The following is a 21438-nucleotide window of genomic DNA, read 5'->3' as shown; positions in this document are numbered from 1 at the left end:
GCAGGCCACACAAACGCTGAAACACACACACACATGCACTCGTTCAGGACGAGGGGCGGCATGTGATGCGATGGGCTGGGCTGGAGTGGGAGTGGGCGTGGTCGGTGCACAGTATCTGCTGGCACGCCATTTCATCATCATCAAACGGCAGCCACAGTGGTGGCTACAACTGCGACCTGGCAAGGCGGCATCCGTTTACCCGCCCGAGCTTCCCCAGAGCTCCATCTGAATTTTCCCGGCCTGATGATATTCAGGGGATCCAAAAGAGACAGGGAGAGTGAGAGTGACTGACAGACGGACTTTCCCCCAACTTTGAAACGCACGGCAAGGAATTTTGGCCTGCATATTGCAGCTGTATCATTGCCCGAAACGAACTACTGCCCACCTGATCGCCTTTAATCACCCTAGGACCACTGCAACCTGCTTCTGAACCACTTTTCCGGATAGAATCTTCAATTGCATTCGCTACCCGAGGACTAGAAGAGAAAAACTAAACCATCAGTGTCTTGCGAAGAAGTACAAGTTGCACAACATAGGAAAGTGCGGTTTTTAAATAAACTATTTCTTCCAGTTAAACTCGATTTCTCAGAAACCTAAGTAATATAAAATAAGCTTTTGCTTACTATTATTCATTGGAATATCCTTTCACAGGATATAAGCACTGGCAATTCCAAACGTGTTAATAAATAAACAATCTCTTTATGAATTCTAATTGCTCAAAGAAATATACTTTCCAAATTAGTTCTTACTCACTTTTAATTCAACTAAGTCCACGAACTTTTCTCCCCCTAAAGGTAAATAACTATCCGTTCGTCGGATAGTTAGTGGAGCTATGAACCCCAATTCTCAGACATTTGCCATTATATTTTGTTTTTTTTCCCCGGCGGGAAACAAAAGATCCGCCGGTCCAAGCCAATCCCCTCCAGATTTTCCGGTCGCCCTTTTGTGCAATTCGGACCGTTCAGTTTGCAGCGATTTGTGTTTTATTTCCGCTGTGCAAATCGCAGTTACAAATGCAAATGTAACTAAACCAATAATATTCCCAACTGTAGCGGGGGAAACTGGGCAACTAACTAACAAAACCGTGCACCAGCTGGTTCGATGCACACTGTTCAGGATTTCATTGCCCCAAGTTCATCACGATCAATAATCAATATAATATTCAACATGCATGTCATATCACTTCTCTCATTTCTTATAAGAAGTAGGGAAGTAGGATCTTCAAATTTAAGTTTTCAAAACATTTTGTTTCAACGAAGTTAGTTTAAACATTTTTAAGTATAAATCTTCATATTTTTTTCCGTAGAAATCGCATGCAAGTGAGGTCAAATGTCACAAGCTATAATCACTTGAAACTTGCTGAGTGATTTTTTGTAGTGTTCCCTTGCTATTTGTGCAACATGACTGGACAAACAAACTAAGGCGATGGGGCGGGGGAAGGGGTTACAAATCGGACTGGGGCGTCAATATGCAACATAGCTTCTCCATTTATGACCGGCAAGTCGGTTGCATTTTTTACGTATGCGAATTGTGGCGTTCCAGCAGCAGCAGATTCGCCAATTCCAATCGCAACGCCCTTGCTAAAGTTAATTGCCGTGCAATTTTTGTATGCATAAATAACGGTAAATTTGTTATACACATCATTTTGATTGCACTCGCTAAATCATCAGAACAGCAGATGACGAAAAACATTTGCTGCCCCCGTGGCCAAATGCGCGTAAAAACAGCACAAATGACTCAAAAAGAGCGGCAAAAAACGGCGGCGATATTTATTTATACGAAACGCGGCGGCCAAACGAAATTTGATTTAAATCAAATAAAATATTTAAACATCAAAATGTTAGCGTCGGCCGAATGAATAATGGCAAAATATTTCCACAACTATTTGGTACAACCCATGAAATATTAGCACAAGCTTCGAAATAATCGTCCGCTAATTTTGTGCTGTATTTTTAAACGCATGGTATTAACAGCATTTCCACTCACCCACTGCAGTTGTTGAATCAAAACGAAATTTAAAACATTTTAAAGCGGAATTTTCTACTAAAATCCCATCTAAGGTAGGTCACTAGGTATTCTCCTTTGCACTTGTTGCAAAGTGGCTAAAGTAATTAATTTAATTAAAATTCCATCAGCGCACTTCTTTATGAAATCGATAGCTGCATCGATTTGGCGATGAATCATCGTTAGGCATTTAACAGCAAATGATAACTTATTTATACAATTTTTGAGGACTTCAACTTCAGGGCGGAAGCGGAGCCGCGCTGACATTTAATCTTATTGATTGATGACAGACTGTCATCCCGCGGCCCAAGGAGAATCCAAGCAAAATAGCGACGGCGGCTTGGCAATCGCACTTAGAACTGTTTGCAATCCCAAAAAAGCAAAAACCAAAAAGCAAAAAGCGAGGACGCAGTGCAGCACATTGGCGGATAAAGAAGCCGCGGCTGCTCCAACAAGTCGAGCATCGGAAAGCATACCACATCCATAAAGAATTAAAACACAGAAAAAACATTACGTACAGTTCAGATGCAGATACATTTTCACCACTTCCATACAGGTTACAAAAATAGTCAAACCTTCATTATCAATTAAAACTAAAGTTACCTCTTTCTATTTAATTTATAAATAAAGCTTGTTACGATAAATACTTATCAATTTAATTAAGCTCACTCACATTAAGGGAAGTTCAAACAATCATACATTTCCATGGCTCAGTAGACAATTCAGTCTACTTTTTCGACCAGTGCACTTGTACACTCCACGCGGACTGGCAGCTGTGTAAAATTCATCTGTCATCGCGTGTGTAGCGCAAAGCTTATGACGTTAATCCTTTAAATGCGCCAAATGCATGCAAAACTTTGCAACTGCAGCCCTAGGAGTGCGGCGTGTGTAGGAGTGTACTTCAGCTGCAGAGTCGTCAGCGCAACGACAGGGGCTGAAGCTTTCGCAAATTGTAGAAATTGTATGCCTTGGCATGTGGAAAGGCGGAAAAGCGATGGAGTGGGAGTGGGCGTGGCAGTGGTGCTGGAGGTGTCAACTTGTGTGCGGAGGTTTTGTATCTGCGCGACAAAATCAACCAACCGAAAGCGTTCAATCATCGTTAGTTACCATATTCCGTGGCAAGCGGCCTCCAACCTCCAACATCCCACCTCCCACCTCCAACTTTCGATCCCAGAAGAGTGACGGGCCAGGTAAGCCGAGTCGTAGAATAAAACGCACAAACAGCCAGAACCCACCCAGAAATAGAAGCGAATCCAAACAGAAAAACAGAGGAAAAACGAGGAAAGCAGCGCCAGCATGGAAGGATGCAGCCAAAGTTGCAAGAGTTGCCAAAGGAGAACTGCATATTTTTGCGTTCGTTGGCATAAACTGGGTTAGATCGCGCACTTAATACACATTCATGAATATTTTATAGACGATTCGTGTTGGCCAGGATGAACGGATGGTTGAGGCTGCTCCCGTTCCGTTTTTGGCTTACATCAATTTAATGTAATTAGACGATTCCTGGAGGTTTCACGTAATCAAATTCAAATTACAAGTGCCAAAAGAGGACTCTGAGAAGAGCAGCCATTTGCTGCAGTCGTGTGCTAAAACGAGAGTTGACATCGAGAATTTTTGATTTAACCAAGTGCATGATCTATGACAGCCAATGTGTCCCGCACAAAGACAGCTTCAGCTCACTGATGGGACAGAGGACCCACAGATGGGGAGTTAGCACACTGCAAAAAACTGCCAAGTCTACAAACAAATAGAAGCATTCTAATTATTCTAGTCAGGTCAATTTAAATTATAAGGATTTAAACAATAATATATCATATTCTATAAATGTCACGTTTTATCTGCATTATCTTTTTTAAGATTGGTAGATAGATTCTTTACACTATCTAGATTCCTGCTCAAGATCTCTAACCCGCCGTCCGTTTTTTTTGTCCGTATCTGTTCGTATGTCAAGGTAAGGTCTCGGGAACTATAAATGCTTGGTTAAAATTAAGGACGATTGAAGAAGGTTACCGCGCCCAATTCCTACCGGTATGCCAACATCCCAAACCACAGATGTCTTAAGCAGGCACCTATGTCCGATCAATTTAATCATTCACGGCGTTTTTTCTCGCAGTGTCGTATGACTGCGGGTCGCATTTGCTTGGCTTGCTCGTCTATTGCCAGTCAAGAGTTAACACGAATCAATTACGCAGACACACACACACACACAAGGCGAATACTTTCCCAGAGAACTGGAAAGATGGATGCAGGGCATGGGTGTGGAGGTGGAGGCGGAGGAAGAGGCTGGGCAGGAGCTGGAGCTGGAGATTGAGATGGGGACACAAAGAGATAGGGCCAAAGCTGTGGACTGCGGACTGTGGCCCACCGAATCACCGACTGACTGGCAGTCCAACTGGATGCGAAGAACTTGGCTGGCTGCTCCTGTCAAATGACATTTGACTTGGTTGCTGGGCCAAGGATTTACAATTTAAAGCAAGTGGCCAATAAACCAGATGAACGACCATTCGAATCCCATGGCCCCCAGTACCTGGCTTTCTGAAGAGCTCCAGAATATTTGACTGACGTAAGTGTATCCCCAGTGTGTGTGCTCCATACGTATGTGCGACAGGCTCAAATGCTGGAAAAGCGCTCGATGCCAAAGCAATTGGGTTTATGGTCGTGTATGTGAGTGTGTCCGAATAGTGTGGAACGGTGACCGATGGCCGAAGGGTAATAAAAACCATAATTACAACATAAATGACAGATGTTACAGCGCCGCCGGGATAGGTACATACTCGTACATATATGGTTAGAGGCACAGATAGTCGCCAAATAATGGGGGCAGACATATTAACAGCTATTAACAAACTATAAAGCTCAAATGGTCGGCTATTGTTTCAGGTGATTAAACGAGGGCTAATTGATGGCTGCTGCACACAAGGAAAATAATGATGACCATTAGATATAACTGGAATAACATGCATAGCCCAAACGGCTGACTTCACAATTCTATGGATAGTATTAAGTCCAAGATATTTGGCTTGCTCCCAGCTATTTGGGCCCCAAAAACTTTAAGCCCTTCTTAAATTGCCCCGTCTTTTAATTATAAATGATACATGTACAGAAACGGAAGTTGCACCTTGATATACATAAGTATTTGCTATTAGTGGGTCTTAAAATGAGTTTCCGTTGGCGCAGGATCCGCAAAAATCCTAGTCCTGGTTACCTCAACCACAACTGACAACCGAGCAGGAGCGATTTCAATTAGGGTGCGCCGATATACGCCAACGCTGAACCGAAGGCAACTCACGATTTTGGATTGCATATAATCAATGCAATGCCCGACAATGGCCAATGGAACCGGGATGCTTTCAGAACATCCCCATACCCATCTCCATCGATGACCGGCACCACCGAAACCACCGCAGTGGCATTCAAAATAGATGCATCACTCGATCCGAGGGCTTACTGCATTTCGGGCCGGCGGAACTGGGGAGCATTGGAAGTGCATTTTGCGTAACTCATTAGGACCTCATCTCATTTGGCGATGGATGAGTGGGCGGTCCAGTCAATGGCAAACACCCCGCAGCGGAACTGGAACCGGAGGATGCGAGTGGCAGTGATCAGGAACGCTCTCGATGGTAGTAGCAAAACTGAAGCCCGGTCTGCACTTTCAAAAACGTTGATTTATCCAAAAAGGACTATTTTCGACTTAACGATTTAATCAACGTTTTATAAAAATAAAATGTAATTTAAATATTTTCAAAGTAACACTGAAAAAAGAATTGCGAGTCCAAATTGGAACGATGGGTATTTAATTGTATTGACAAATGTAAACAGCTTATGAAAGGCTGAATCTGAGTAACTTAATAATTTGGAATCGCAGCGGGCATGTAAGGATTCTTTTAAGATAAAGCCTTTTTAAAACTATTTTTTAATGTGTAAGGATATGGCTGCCATGGTTGCAATTTCATTCATCTGCCTTTGCACATCGTCAGCGCGAACGTCGATGCCTTGCATTGTGAATTTTTCCGCCCGCTAAATTGCGGTGAGCAGGTTTAGTGTGCCACTCCTGCCGCTGCCACGCCCACACCCACACCACCGCCCATCCCGTAAAGCCACAACTTACACATTGCATTGTTGTGTGTATGTCACGTTTTCCACTTGCATGACCACTTCCGCAGCAGCTTTTTGCTGGTCCCTTGGTTGCTGGCAGGATGTCTTGCATCACGGCTAACCGAAATGAATCCCCACATTGCTAAGTCTAGATTATGCCCCAAAAATGGATCCCTGTCCAGGACAATCATCAATCACACACGTGTCTATCAATACTTCACCGTTTTCGAAAGCGCAAGCCGTTTTAATTTGAAACTTTAGCTGGATACAGAAGAAAAGGATATTTCCTCCTTAATTATAAGCTGATAATAAAGTACTTATTAGTACGAGGTAATAAAGTACTTATTTAATAAGCCAAACAAAATAACCTATTATACGTGATACCTTTCTTTTAACGAACCGAGCACTCAGCTCTTTTATCTTGTATAAAATAATAACGATTTATTTAACTATTGTGCGTCACAACATTTTATTTGCCTTGAATAGACAACAAATAATAAATATTTAAATAATTCTAAAATGGTGTCTGAAATTTGAGGCACCCGTGTATTGCATAAACCCACAAGAACGAAATAACCTGTCGCCTCAAGTAAACCGACTTGACCCGAATCCCCGCGAGAGTTGATAACCAAAGTGTTTTCTGCAAATCTCAAGTTGGTATCAAATATTTACACATTGCCGTCGTCTATTAGTTAACACATTGTCTGGTGGTATCACGCACTGAAGGTATTCCACAGAAACTTTTCGTCACATTTCGTGATTAATTTTAATGGCCCACAAACAAAGCACTTCGAGCCGGAACCCAAAAGAGAAGGCAGCGGAATCGGATACAGATACGGCACCTGACCCAGAGCTGTGGTCAACGTTGATTAGCCGCAATCACTTTGGACTCCGCTGGGACGAGTCGTTAACTGTCGAGAGTGCTCCATCGTCTAGTCGTTGGTCATGCATTTTCCATGAGCCCGGCACACGCACTCCCGCCCAGAAGCCGAACTAACAGCCGTTTAGTGGACACTACTGGCCTCTGGTTTGCACTGAAAGAAAAGCTGATGGCTTTCAAATGCATTTAGAAGGACACTATTCAAATTAAATAAAAAACCCTGGACGGTAACTCTGTTAACATGAGATTATGGTATGATATTATTATGATGCTTTTTCATCCTTATCCCCGCTTCAGATCAAGAGGAGTATTCCTCTCACTCATCTTCAGTCACGCTTCGACTGATCAAGAATATATGATATATAATATATATTAGAATATTATAGGTTCGGAAACTTACTTCTACCCGTTACATACTTTTAAGCAAGTCTAGACAGCCTTTTTAGTCTAGGAATATATCCAATATATATATAGTATATCCAGATATCGTCTTAAAGTACCATTTTTTACAGTGTTACTTCGAGAGCAGTGGCCACGCACTGTCGCAAAAACAAGTGCAATCGGCGGGACCCACATATGGCACACCTTCCCATTCCATTGCGTATTTCATCCGGTCTCGTACCCCAGAATACATATTTAATAGAAGGAGCTTAGACGTGCTGGGGCCTCCAAAGGGGAATGGGGTGGCAGACGAGGGGAACGTGTGGGTAGTTAAGCTGATTTCGGTACATTTGTCTACTGTGCCACAAAAGCTAATTAGAAGAGCATGAATCTTTTACTGATCAAAACAGGCAAATAAAGTAGGAATAAATTGTCGCAGACGGTACATCTTGGGCTTAATTTGTAGATCGCAACAAATAAAATCTGAGCATAATTAGTAAAATTAACGAGATCCTTTCGTAGCTTATTTGCCGTCAAAGAGTTTGCTGCAAGATTTCTGTCAAATCAATTTTAATTAAAATATAGAATTAAATGTGCGGTTCTCAGTTCAAAAATTATCAACACCTCAGGGTCTGTTGGTAATTGAGAAACTCAATTTAGTGACGTGATTAGAACAGTGTCAAATTCACAGCAACTTAAATTGAATACAAAAACAAACCAAAATCAGTTTAAAGTAGATGGCACTGAGAAGTCCTGCTCAAGCCATTCAAATGAAATTCATGGGAAATCCTTAAGTTACTTTATTCCTAAGCTCACACTCGCTCAATTGAATTCTGCTTAATTTATACAATTGCATACATGTTTGTGAATTTTTGTTTGCCTCAACATAAATCTTAACAAAGCTAACAGCAATGCCAACAACAAATGCTGCTAACCATTTGTCAATTTTAAATACATTTATTGTATTTGCATGCCTGTCTAGTGCCCACACAACGAAAGAAAAGCAACAATAATTTAATAACCCACAAAGCGACAGACACACGCTCGCAAAAATACACACAAACAAATGGACAGACATTCAGACATTCGAGCCAAGTTGCCTTGTTGGCCAAGTGCTGTATCTATGTATTATTCAAATTCAATTATAAAAATGCAATAAATAGAAAAATGCTTATATGCAAAGGAGATAAGAGAGATAAAGTCGACTAAAGAGGGAAAATATCACTTGAATATCGAATACTCTGTGGAACTTCTTGCAAATATTAGCGTTGATTCTCCTGAGAATAATTTATAAGAAAATAAAATTTTCCCTATACTAAATATTCATTTGTACATTTAATTCACTTTAAAATAGAACTTAAAAGGCAGAAATTAAGTATATGTACGTATACTTAATATTTTAGATATTCTTGGCACTGCCTTAAGATTCTACGCTCTGGTTTCTTGAACATCAACGGTTTCACTATTCCCGATAAATTTGACATACCCTTTCTGGGGAGACCCGAAAACGTGCGGCAAATAGCCAGAGAAGCAAAACCGAAAAGGGAATATTTATTATTTGAAAAATACCTTGAGGCCGTGGCAAACGTCGTGAGTTCATAAATAACATGCGGTCCGAAAATGGACAAAATCAAGCGAAAAGTGCAGAGGGCGGCAAACAGAGTTTGATAAGCGATAAGGAGCGGATCCCAGAGGCAGCCATACAAATAATAATATTAGCAATAATAGTAATCAATGTGTAGTGTAAATAATAAATAACGCCGGCCCAGCCGGCTCGGTGGGACCCAGAAACGCCAATAAATTGATGAAAGATGATGGGTCGTCGGCCAGGACGGCTGGAAGTTCGCTCCTCGATGTCGGATGGCCCGTGAGCGATTAGCCCCGGCACGCAACAGCCCTGAAGAGTGCTTACAAAGGTCAAAGGGAAGCCCGAGTACAAACACACTCGGCGAGAGATAGAAAGGAAGCATAAACAACATAAATTTATTTGCTGTTAGCCTAATGTTATTTATACCTTTCAATTACAATAACAGCGGGACCAGGATCCGGGCCAGTGGGTCGGTGTGTCGTTCTGTCTCTCTCGGAGTAAATAATAAACCATGACCCATCAGCAATCAGCCAGAAAAGAGGACCCCTGCCCCTGACCCTGCTCCGCACTATCAACCATAATGCGTGCGCATAAATAACTGGGCCATCCCCCGCGAAAGGTGTGAATATTAAGCCGGTGGCAGCGCCAGTGCCCCAAAAATTTACGGTTGCCCGTAAAAGTTCCGCTCCAGTCATAACTCAAATTCATGCCTCCCAGGGGAAAGGGCTGCGCCGCGCTGCCAGCGCATTTGATTTGGCGCCCAACGCGGGGCCAAGAAACACCCGACAAATGAGGCAGCCAACCGCAGCATTATAATTCGCCAAATCTAGGGATGCAAAGCGACATTAGCGCCGTCTCCTGGCAAGATTCTCATCCCCGAAACCTGGTAGATTAATCATTCGGGACACCCTTTTGCGGCGGTCAAAGCCGGCTAACCGGCTTACCTTAAACGTTAAAGATGTTTCGAAATTAATCCTCTAACGACCACATATCAGCATGCTTCTAATCGACCTTAATGGGCTAACTCAATTTAAAGCTTCAGGAAGACAAGGCGATATTTTTCGCAATACTAGTCATGGAACTACTAGAATGGCAAATTATTTAAAAAAGTAACAAAATTGTTTCTTAAGTGTATGAAATACATTTATTGTTCCGAATCAATCGCTTAGACTATAGGATATTGGGGTAGGGTTGCCACCCCACACATGTTGTTCGCATTTCGAGCCAGCTTAAAGTAGCCGCTTTCGCCCCATTCGGTTCCATAGGAGTTCTTTATAATCCAGTAGTCGCCCCACTTCGGATGGGTTCCAAAGCCCACTAAAAGAACGGAGTGCTTCAGATCGAACTTGGTATTTCCACACGAGGGAATCCTCAAGATGCCACCAAAGTACTGATCGAATTCCTCGTGGAGATGGTCAATGGACACCGCCACAGGTCCTATGTTGTAGACCACCTCCGCCAATTCCCGTTCATCGTTGCTAGTTAGTGTAACGTATTCCCGCAAGGTTCCTGCACTTTTCCTGGGGTCCCAGCGACACTCTCCATTTTCGGGCTTGTAGGGATACGACTCCTTGGAGGCAATGCCATAATCCCTCGTGTAGTTGAAGGCCACACTCACCCAACCAGCATTGCAGCCCTGGTTGGGATAGGGAACGCAGTCCACCAAATGCTTGGGCGAAAGGGGCACGAGCTTTCCGTACTTCTTTGCCAGATGCGCCTCCAGGACGCCCGAGGTGGAGAAGGCCCAGCAGCTCAGGCACTCGGTGCCTTGATCTCCCACTGCTGATATATAGCCGTATTGCCGCCAGTCTATTCCTCTGGTTATCTGGTCGTAGCTCTTGTAGTTCGCAGGCTTAGTAACTCCTTTAGTACTCGGTTCCGCTGGGGCAGAGAATGCCGATCGACGACTGTAGAGGAGGCGGAGATTCGTGTCGGAGAACTGGTTCAAGCCCATCCTGAATCCCGATCTGCCCTGGGAATAGAGTCTGTTGTGATTGGCAACCGCCTGCACTCTCTTTTCGAGTATTCGTCGGTGGTATTGGTCCTCCAGCCCGTATCGCTTATTGTATCTGGCCTTGTACCGCGCCCACTCCACATCGGTCACCGAGGTCAGTCCGAGCTCCACGAAGAGCAGAGTGAAAAGTACTTGAAGTACCAGCAACCAAAGGGAGATCATTGCGAACTGATCACGTCCACTGCAGACTTACAACTGATTGACAGCTTGAAATGCACGAGATAAAGAGCTGGACTGGATTTTCTATCTTAACTACTTATAATTCGAAAGGAATAAGCAAGAAAGAACGCTATAATCGATGGCATCGGCTATCCGCTACCCTTTACTTATCTATTGCGGGAATCTTGACCAGATTGTTTAAAGACCATACATGCATACATATGAGTATATATGATAATGTTTTTTTGATGGAATGCACATGATACTTTCATAATAATCCATAAAATACATTCAGTTTGTTTAGAAAGTTTGAAAATGTTTTATATTAATATAAATTTCTAGTAAACGTAGCAAATATTGTAGCTAATATACATAACTATAGCTGTTAGATGTAACTTACAACCAGCCCATAACCAGAAACCATATAAATAAATAAAATTATATTTACACATAAGCAAATAATTCACTTTAATCGTAATCTTTTCATATTTCCCAACAGCCAATAGGCAGTTCAAATAAATAACCCCAGATAATAGATTCGCTGCCCACCAGGCAAACAGAAAGCTCTTGATTTCTAGTTTCTCCAGCTCTAAATTATTTGCAAGTCTACTTTAATCACGACCAGTTCGCAATGGGCACTCCTCGTCTGACCGTAGTACACGGTCTAATCCTTCTGCTCCTTGTGGAACTAGGTTTGACTGCGGTTAGTGATACGGAGTGGGAAGAGTACAAGGCTAAGTACAACAAGCAGTACAGGATCAGGGACAAATACCACCGGGCGCTATACGAACAGAGGGTACTGGCGGTGGAGCGCAACAACCAGCTCTATTCCCAGGGAGATGTTGGATTCAAGATGGGACTAAACAAGTTCTCCGACACAGATCAGAGAATCCTCTTCAATTATCGCTCTTCGATCCCAGCGCCCCTGGAGCCGACTACCAATGGACTTACAAAAACTGTGAACTACAAGAAGTACGACCAGATCTCCGAAGGAATCGATTGGCGGCAGTACGGCCTTATATCGCCAGTGGGAGACCAGGGCACCGAATGCCTGAGCTGCTGGGCTTTCTCCACCTCGGGCGTCCTTGAGGCCCATCTGGCGAAGAAGTACGGAAAGCTGGAGCCCCTTTCGCCCAAGCACTTGGTGGACTGTGTTCCCTATCCGAATAACGGCTGCAGCGGTGGTTGGGTGAGCGTTGCCTTCAACTACACGAGGGACCATGGCATCGCCACCAAGGAATCCTATCCCTACGAGCCGGTGTCAGGAGAATGCCTGTGGAAAAGCGACAGAAGTACAGGCAACTTGTCGGGCTACGTCACTCTTAGCAACTACGATGAACGGGAATTGGCGGAGGTGGTCTACAACATTGGACCCGTGGCGGTGTCAATTGACCATCTCCACGAGGAATTCGATCAGTACTTCGGCGGAATCCTTAGTATTCCGGCGTGCAGATCTAAGAGACAGGACCTTACACACTCCGTTCTTTTAGTTGGCTTTGGAACCCATCCGAAGTGGGGCGACTACTGGATAATAAAGAACTCCTATGGAACAGAATGGGGCGAAAGTGGCTACTTAAAGCTGGCTAGGAACGCCAACAACATGTGTGGAGTGGCATCGCTTCCCCAATATCCCACTTTTTGAATAAAATCGTATGATGTCACTGAGAACCTATCTCCCAGTTAAAAAAACGGTTTTTATATCGCTTTTGCATTGATGTTCATTCACATTATCTAAAATTTTAGATTACATAATCATAACGGTTTCTCGGAAGAGTCAGCGTTAAATCCACTTACTGAGAAGCATTTTTACCGAGAAATCCCAGAGTTTAAGGTCTCGGTCAGAGTCTCTTGCCTCTTAAATGAAAACGAAAGTTCAACAAAATAGAAGTTTGCTTCGCCAAGCCGAAGCTTGTATACCCTTGTGATTACTTATTAAAATAATTGTGTATACCATATACCGCATAAAAACAAAGTGTCAACAACAAAAAAACTTTTAAATGCTTTCTATTATTTTCAATTAACTTTCCACATTTGATAGTATATGTTGTTAAAAAACTAGAATGAATTAAAAATAATGAATGTACTTTCTTTGCCATAATATTCCTATGGCATATATGTCCGATATACTTATTATATTATATACTTTCTCCAGTAGAAACAACACTTATGTGATTGATTTATCCAGATAACTTTGCAACTAGTTTGCTTCGATGCGGGCGGATGAATAAACGGACAGACATGGCAAAATCGTTTCGACTGTTTATACCTATTATATGATTATATGATCACAAATTTCTCCCTCTCCCGTTGCAAGCTTTTGACTGAAATCAATATACCCACTCCTACAATGGGAGAGTGTTTTATAGAAAATCAAACTGAATTCTTATCGCAAATTAATGGCATTGCACTTGCAGTTCCACGAAGTCAATAAGAGATAAGCCCTCTGAGCATAATTAAATGGAAAATGTGTCTTATTTTTAATAAGTGTATTTTCTTTGTATTATATAGGTAGGTTTTATGCTTTGAACTGGATGGATTATAGAATATAGAGAATGAAAAGGAACATTCCATAATGTGTGCCACTTAAAACAACCAAACTGACGTGGAGTAAGTCGCCTTAAAGCTTTGATGTAATTACAGATTGGTCAATTCTAAATTTGTCACTAATTGTGCGGTGGGCCCACAAATGCCTGTAGTTGGCTCCAAGGCCTTCTGACCATTTATTTGTGACTCCTTGGTCGAGGAAGGACAGCTGATTGAGCAGCGGATACGTCTGGACAATTGATAAAATGTGATAAACGCGCAGCAGTGAGAGACAAATGACGTCCAGCTTTGTGCATTAGCACGTGTCCAGGACGAGGCAGAATACACCACTCGTACACAGAGAGAAATGCTTGAGAAAGAAAGTTAGTATACGTATTTGCAATAGGGCCTTTAGAGTTATAAAAACATATTTTTTATATATGGAACCCCCCTTGTCCCACAATTCGTAGCTATTTGTAATTGAAAACTATATATATTATTTAATTCCACATTTTCTCCCTGTGCAGCTAAGAATGGGACTGCCAGGTGACTCGAGGCAGCCAGCCAACAAATTGAATTTATGGCCAGGTCTAAGCATTCGGGGTGTCAGCCTGGTTAGGTCTGATTCATTTGCCAGATATAGCATATAGCCGGGTGAATCGGAGTGTCGGGTGTTGGCTGGAGGTTGTAGGGTGGCCGGGCTTGGGTGACTGGAGAAGGGGTTCCGGGGGCTGCTGCTCAAGTGCTGCTTTTAATTTCCGACTCAAGCAGTTGGCGATTTGCCGGCCCTGCGGCCTACAAACAATTTCAAGCAATTTGCCTAAAAGTGGGCAACGAAGTGGGCGGAGCAATGGATGGCTGCCCGTCTATCTGGGGGCATGCATCTAAATGAACTTTGCGTGCCGCCCCAGAGGAAAGGTGGCAGAGGAGGGAGGGGGGATAGGACGGACAGGACAGAGTCAGAGTCAGATTCAGATACTGGGAGTCAGTGGCAGAGCCCCTGGGGACAGCAGGCAACTCTCACATTGATATGATAAAAATTTAGCAATGTGAATAATTTATAATTGCCACGCAAGCAACTAAAAGATCTGGCGACACACTCGGAAAATTAATTTCAAGCTACAACAACAAATCTCTACTTGACAACAATAAGTGTTTACTATTTTTGTTGGATTCTATTAAACTTCATTTTGTTCAGGTCCTAAAGTTGTTCGACCATTATATGTAGATGTGCAATGTGCCTTATTCAACACTAATCTACGTACAACTATTTATCACCAAAACATGTGCGCTTAACGAAGGTGTTAAAATTGATATCATGTACAAGAATAGTAAATACTTGATCAAACTTTAATTTTTCCCAGTACCGCTTCTCCTTCCTGGCAATATGCAAATCCTTGAATTTTTGATGTGCTATTTTTTTCGCTTATTGTTTTATTTATTTATCGCATTCACTTGGCATTCGCAGTTTACCGCGCTGAAACCGATTTGCATACTTCAGGAAATGCCTACGACAGCGTTTCTTTTTTATTTGCCGAATCGAATCTGGCAGGAAAAAACGACGGGGGAGGCGAGGAGCCATGGCAATGTTTGCAATAGTTGCTGAAAAACCAGAGCCACAAAAATGCAGAAAGCCGAGGCGCCCTTCAAGTGCCATCATATGTCAGCAAACTACAAAAATCACCACAAATGTATCGCAGCTACCATGGAAAATCGTAAAAAGTCATAAAATGAAATATATCACATTGAAATTACAAAAATGTACAGCTTTGTATACAAAAAGATGTTAAGTATTATTTAATAAATTATTATTTATTCAGTTATTCCCTCAGTATTATTAAAGTATCGGTATCTCGTTGTTATAAGCAATACTCTTTCCATACTCTTTACACTTCAAAATTCGCATGAAAACTGTGACCAGTATTGAAAAATAAAGTAAATTGTAAAGTAAAGAATTAAAGTATGAATTTTTAATACAAAATTATAGTTGATTAATTGTATGGCTTGTTTTATAAATATGCGTCGAAATGTTGTTCTAATTTAAAAATAGGCAAATAAAAATTATTGATAATAATTTTCAAATCCGTCTTTATTAGAGTGCTGTGTAGCTCCATTATTTCTAATTACTTAACGGGATTGAATACATTTCCCACTCAGCATTCCACAAAGGAAGTCCAAGTCGAATATTAAGTTGTCATCATTGTTGATCGAAGTTTTCCCGGCATTCTTTTTACCCACAGTTAAGCCGTCTTAGGCCAACGATTTTCCTCGTCCGCCTAGGAAGGAATTAATATGCGTTTGTGTGGGAAATCAGGAGCCGCCCACGCGCCCACAGTAAGTTTCAGCATCTCGAAATCGACATTAGCGGAATTAAAAGTTTTCCATGCGGTGGAAATCTTGATAAAAAAGTTTCGCACTTCCGCTTTATTAAGCGCAAAAGAATGAAACAAAGGGCGGGAAAGTTTCCTTTCAGCGAGCATTATAATTAATACGCCACAAAAAAATCCGTGTTGTGAATATTCCGCAGATCCCACCAAGAAATCCATTCCATTTCCGTTTAAGCCGCTTTGCAAGCGGCAATTATTATCTTTCTATTATGCAGATTAATGCAGTCGTTGTTGCTATCAACTCGGCCACAAATCACCGAAGCCGCCTTAATGCAATTCAATTAATTCAGCTGCAAATCTAATTGGAGATATCAGTTTTTGGTGTCAAAATAAACCGATGTGAGGCGAAAACCAAAACATTCGAGGGGCTGAATGAAAACAGAAACAGAAACCAAAACAGAAACAAAGGCAAATTGCAAAAGGCAGATGATGGGGTATGTGTGGCGTCATTATGTAATCAAATCAAATAACAATTTGTACTTTGTTAAATTTCTTGTCGCCCTCGATGGTTGCCGGCTGTCTTTGCCTCGAAAAAATATGCAAATTTCCAGTATTTTCGTTTTTTTTTTCCTGGTGTTTTCGTATTTCTTTGATTGTTTGTCGCCTTTGTGGCTTATTGTTTTTGGCTTCGATGTTTCTTCGATGTTTTATTACGTGACAACTTTGAATTAGTCGCCGGGTTTTGACTTTGGGCTCGCTCGACTTCGATTGTTTGTGTTTTGCCTTTGATGCCTGTCTTTCGCCATCTCTCTCTTCTTCCCTGCCCCCGTCTCTTTCGCTCCCTGGCCCCATCTCTTTCTAATGCAGACCCTGTGTGTGGCGCAAAATTACTCGGTGTCGCATTTTTATTGCCCAGCTGACACATAAAGTCAAGTGGCGGACTCAATCGAAGACAGACCCTCAGCAGTCCACAGCTCTCAATGGGTTAAAGTGGGCGAACTGGGCGAAAGTGGGCTAAAGGGGGCGGGGCAAGGACAGGTTTACGATTGCAGGCCAATGAAATATGACAATTACAGTCCATATTGACAATCAGTCAGTCGGGCAAGACAAAGACAACTACTGCAGAGCATATTTTCCGTGAGAAGCAAAAGGGTTTTCAAACGAATAATCAATATTTTATGTGGCTGTCGACTTTTCACTTTTTACTTCAGTGCTCCGAGCTATTTTCATACCTTGAGATTCATTCTCAAAAGTTGAATGCTTTAAGGTTAAAATTTAAATCAGAGCAAAAGAGTCCTGTTGCTTTAAATATTATATATAATCTGTAATTTCTGTAATTCATCCTAGATACAATGTAAGATTGCCTGGAAATAGTAATTCTTTAATTTATTATTTACCTCCACTAATACACTAATTTTCCCTCTTTCCTGGTAAATAAATAATTTGTAGTAAAGCGAAAGCCCTCGATTAACTCGGCTATTTGGAAATGCAAACTTCATTCGCCACACATGTAAGTAAATTCATTCGGGCTATCGCGATGCGATCTGTTTGAGCCAGATTCCCGCACTGTTGTTGTTATGCTAATTAAGACGGAAAACTAATTTCGCCTAATTAATGATGACCGATTAAAATGGATTGTCAAATAAGCCCCGCCCAGATGGAGATAAGCCATTCCGGGTTAACAGCTTAGGCTGCCAACTGACTAATTGGAGACCCAGAAAGTGCAAAGTGCAAAGTGCACAGTGCAGCTCCAGCCAAGGTGTCACATATCAAAACCATCCAACAAACAGACAGACTCAAATACAAACTCAAACACAAACAAGTTAAAAGCCAGGCATACTGGCAGACAGTGAGAAAGACAGTTGAGTAGTTTGCACGCGAAAAAAAGGTCAATACCTAAATACCCTGATTAAAGGATCTGAATATAATAGTACATATATAATAGTTCTACAGTGGTAGAATTGCAACTTAACAATAATGAGACCTTTAGATTGGTATTACAATGTGTATTAAAATAGTAAAATAACTAGCATATGTATCTAACATTTGAGCTAATGATTGTGGGTTCCGTTTGGGCCATTTTCCAAGCATGTTACATTCGAAGTCTGCTCTTGGTAAAACCGGAAGTAGCTCAAGCGGAAATCAATTGGCGAATTTCATTGTATGTAAACTTTTGGCGCCATCGTGAGCCTGACCAACGACAACGATAAGTTGAAAAAGAGATTCGCGGCAGCAATGCCCTTGCAGCAAAAACATAAATTGGTTTATTACTCATATGTACATATGTACATCATATGTATGATGTATGTATGTATGATATACGATTTTCATTAAACTGTTGCCTCTTAATAAATAGCACATTTTTACACTTTAGGCCGACTCGCAAGCGAAAGCACTCCGTCAGCCAGAAAGAGAGTTTTGGTAGTATGTGGCCGGCCTACCGAAAATCATTGAATGGTCGTTGGCCAAAGCCGCTAACTCGGCTTAAATTACGTGAGCGCCCAGCCGAGTTTGAGCCGGGCTTAATCGGAGAGTTTCGTAGAGTTTAAGCTGGGCTTCATCGAGGCGACTTAGTGCTGTTTGATCAGAGAGTAATGGGTGTAAAAAAAAAGTGAGAGGGCATAGATTTGGGTTTTGTTTACACGCCGCCGGATTGCGTGGCGTCTGCCCAACGTGTCGGCGTTATTTAGTTTTATTTTCGCACATTTTGCATAAATTAAGGTGCCAAGACTGCAGACTTTGGTAGCCGCCTGGGCTCCGGAGCTCTTGGGCCATCGAGCCAGGTTCAGTTACCAATTTCGTGTGCAGCCGTTCGGTTTGAATGCGGCATGATTGTGGCGCGGAAAGAGTGAGCAAACAGCGATCGAATGGAAATATAGTCACAGCCAAGCCGAATCCCAGCTCTATAATGTGTGCTCAGTTGAGTGGATCAGTGGTGCTGCAGGTGGCTGTGCTGCTGGTGGTGCTAGTGGTGCTATCCGCACCAACGCTCAGTGAAAGCGCCAAGCTCCCTGTCCGCCAGTATCCCGCTGGAGTGGATTTCTTCGAGCATGAGTTCACCAGTGTGGCGGAAGGTTCGTTCCACTCCCAGTTTATCCCAAGATCACTATTAATCACTAGGTGCATTTTTGTTCGATTTGAGTTGTGAAGATCTAAAGATCTTTTCTAGTGTCAGCTTCAAAGTGAAGAATCTTTTAAAAGTATCCTATTTTTTCATTTATAACATCACATAGATACGTATATATTTATATGGAATATTATGAGGTCTAATTACCATACGCTACTGTTTCTGAAATAGTTTTGAAACCCATTTCAGATGAATACGATCCTTACGGTCCCGACATTGGTGACGACGATCTGGGAATCGACGATCCGGAGACCATGCCCCGCTTGTTCCAAGGCGACATCGCCATTGATCCGTACACCTACATCACCCTGCGCCTGGGCGTCAATCCAATGAGGCATCCAAAACGACTGTGGCCCAATGGAACGATTCCCTTCGAGATAAGTCCGCGGTACGCAAATCCGGAAAGACAGGCCATCATTCAAGCCGTGAAAACCTTCAACTCCCTGACGTGTGTGCACTTTGTGCCGTACGACGGGGAGGTAGATGACTACCTGTTGATCGAGCCGCCGTTGGAAGGACCTCAAGGATGTTGGTCCTACGTGGGCCGAAGAGGAGGTGAGCAGGTGGTGTCCCTCCAGGGACCCGACGAAAACAGCGCCCACTGCTTCAGCAGCGAGGGCAGAATAATGCACGAGCTGATGCACGCCATCGGCATATACCACGAACAGTCCCGAGCAGATCGGGACAACTTTGTCAAGATCCACTGGGACAACATCGTGCCGCGGTTTAGGAAGAACTTCAAGCTGGTGTCGAAGAAGAAGGGGAAGTACGCCTTCGACTACGACTACAACTCCGTGATGCACTACGGCGAGTTTTACTTCAGCAAGCGGAAGGGGGAGAAGCCCACCATGACCCCTCTACAACCTGGAGTTAGGATCGGGCAGCGAAAGACCATCAGCAAGATCGACTGCCTCAAGATCAACGAGCTGTACGGCTGCTTGCAGGGCCGCAGGGCCAAGATGTACCGCAGTTTCTGCCACCTTCTCGGGTTGTAAGTGGACGTGGACCTGGATAGGGAGATTTGTTATGAATCACATTGATTTGATATTTAATAAACTATTGCTTAGACTTTTATACCAATTCATTCTTGGCTGACACACCCACCAAACTAACTAAATATACCCATTACTTGCAGGGCAGGGTATACTTGGTTCAATTATAAGAATGTAACAGATAGATGGATGTATGTGGGCTTGTATACGATACAATAGATATTTCATGATGAATAAGTGTGCTTTAAAATATTATTAATCTCATGTGCACCGTTACAGCAGTCAATTCACTGCTTAATAAAGTAGTGTTTTCACTAATGCGGTCACTTGGTGATTACACTTATGCATCTTTCACACCGTGAAGGAGCTTAAAAAAATAAGTAAATACAAATATGGGCATAAAATTAGGGCCTGTGCCGCAAACTGAGAGCACCGGCGATCTTCAATCCTTTAAAATTAACTTTGGCAAAGCCGTCATCTTTGCAACCTGCTTCGTACAAAAATGATATTGAATATTTTTGAATATTTTTATCTTTACTTATTTTGTAAATATAAAACGTACACATATTTTATAGACTTATCGCAAAATCATGTCGTTTGGAATGCAATGCTATGCTTTTTTATAAATTTATTAATAAGAAACACTTTACTTACCGGTTTTTCATATTTTATTTTAACAAATTGAGCAAAAACCAATCGAAATGCAGAGGAAATGGGAAAACGTAAAACAAAACCGAAGCAAGATGCGTTTCAGGGTATTTCCGACTATAAAGATACTTATTAGTTTGAATTACATAAAAGAAATAATTAGACATGGACGTTTCGGCGTGAGTCATAGCGACCTTTTAAATTCTTACAAAATGTCAAATCATTAAATCAATAAATATAAATAAAATATAAACAAAAATCTATAAAAATCGTAGTAAGATAATTGAATAAAGTACAGTAATGTAATTGGTAAATTTGTAAACGCCGTGAATTTCAAATTTTTGCCATTTTGAAAAATAAGTGCAGAGTGGTGTTAATATGTACATATATGTGGCTACTTGATCACCATTGATCCCAATTTATTTTCCAGCAGAATATCTATCTTTAGCTATTTTCAGTCATATCAATTGAAACGACTTTTATTTATGAACTGTCTGTTCGAAAAAACTCGAGTGAATTTATCGATTTTTTTCTTACTAATTTTTTAGATGTTAACATTAAAATTATGTTTCAAATATCAGATTTATTTAGTCAGTATTACTTTTTATATACTTGAAATGGTTAACCCCATAATGTGCACTTGTAGTTCTATGAAACTTAAAAATTAATGATAGAAATGGAAAATTTGTTGTATAAACAA

The 21438-nt window shown here is 41.8% G+C and overlaps 3 protein-coding genes across 3 annotated transcripts; 2 read left to right on the top strand and 1 right to left on the bottom strand.

Annotated features, from left to right (window-relative positions):
* Positions 1-10073: 10073 nt before the first annotated feature.
* On the bottom strand, positions 10074-11168 carry LOC6726911 (procathepsin L). Its single transcript, XM_002102277.4, has one exon. It carries the CDS (start codon positions 11122-11124, stop codon positions 10114-10116), a length of 1011 nt encoding a protein of 336 aa, XP_002102313.1. The 5' UTR covers positions 11125-11168; the 3' UTR covers positions 10074-10113.
* A 537-nt stretch (positions 11169-11705) lies between these two features.
* LOC6726910 (procathepsin L) lies at positions 11706-13368 on the top strand. Its single transcript, XM_002102276.4, has one exon. It carries the CDS (start codon positions 11753-11755, stop codon positions 12761-12763), a length of 1011 nt encoding a protein of 336 aa, XP_002102312.1. The 5' UTR covers positions 11706-11752; the 3' UTR covers positions 12764-13368.
* A 5335-nt stretch (positions 13369-18703) lies between these two features.
* LOC6726909 (hatching enzyme 1.2) lies at positions 18704-20172 on the top strand. Its single transcript, XM_002102275.4, has 2 exons — positions 18704-19045; positions 19288-20172. Exons 1-2 carry the CDS (start codon positions 18793-18795, stop codon positions 20091-20093), a joined length of 1059 nt encoding a protein of 352 aa, XP_002102311.1. The 5' UTR covers positions 18704-18792; the 3' UTR covers positions 20094-20172.
* The last annotated feature ends 1266 nt before the right edge of the window (positions 20173-21438 follow it).

The sequence above is a fragment of the Drosophila simulans genome, chromosome 3R (genome assembly GCF_016746395.2).
Source record: "Drosophila simulans strain w501 chromosome 3R, Prin_Dsim_3.1, whole genome shotgun sequence".
In the NCBI taxonomy this organism is placed as follows: Eukaryota; Metazoa; Arthropoda; class Insecta; order Diptera; family Drosophilidae; genus Drosophila; species Drosophila simulans.
This window is presented reverse-complemented; position numbering and strand designations above follow the sequence as displayed.

What these genes read in the sequence shown, in the direction of transcription:
- LOC6726911 (XM_002102277.4), bottom strand. Translation starts at nt 11,124, where the DNA reads ATGATCTCCCTTTGGTTGCTGGTACTTCAAGTACTTTTCACTCTGCTC.
- LOC6726909 (XM_002102275.4), top strand. Translation starts at nt 18,793, where the DNA reads ATGCGGCATGATTGTGGCGCGGAAAGAGTGAGCAAACAGCGATCGAAT. An exon ending in GTTCACCAGTGTGGCGGAAG is followed by an intron (nt 19,046 to 19,287) that starts GTTCGTTCCACT and finishes AACCCATTTCAG; the next exon opens with ATGAATACGATCCTTACGGT.
- LOC6726910 (XM_002102276.4), top strand. Translation starts at nt 11,753, where the DNA reads ATGGGCACTCCTCGTCTGACCGTAGTACACGGTCTAATCCTTCTGCTC.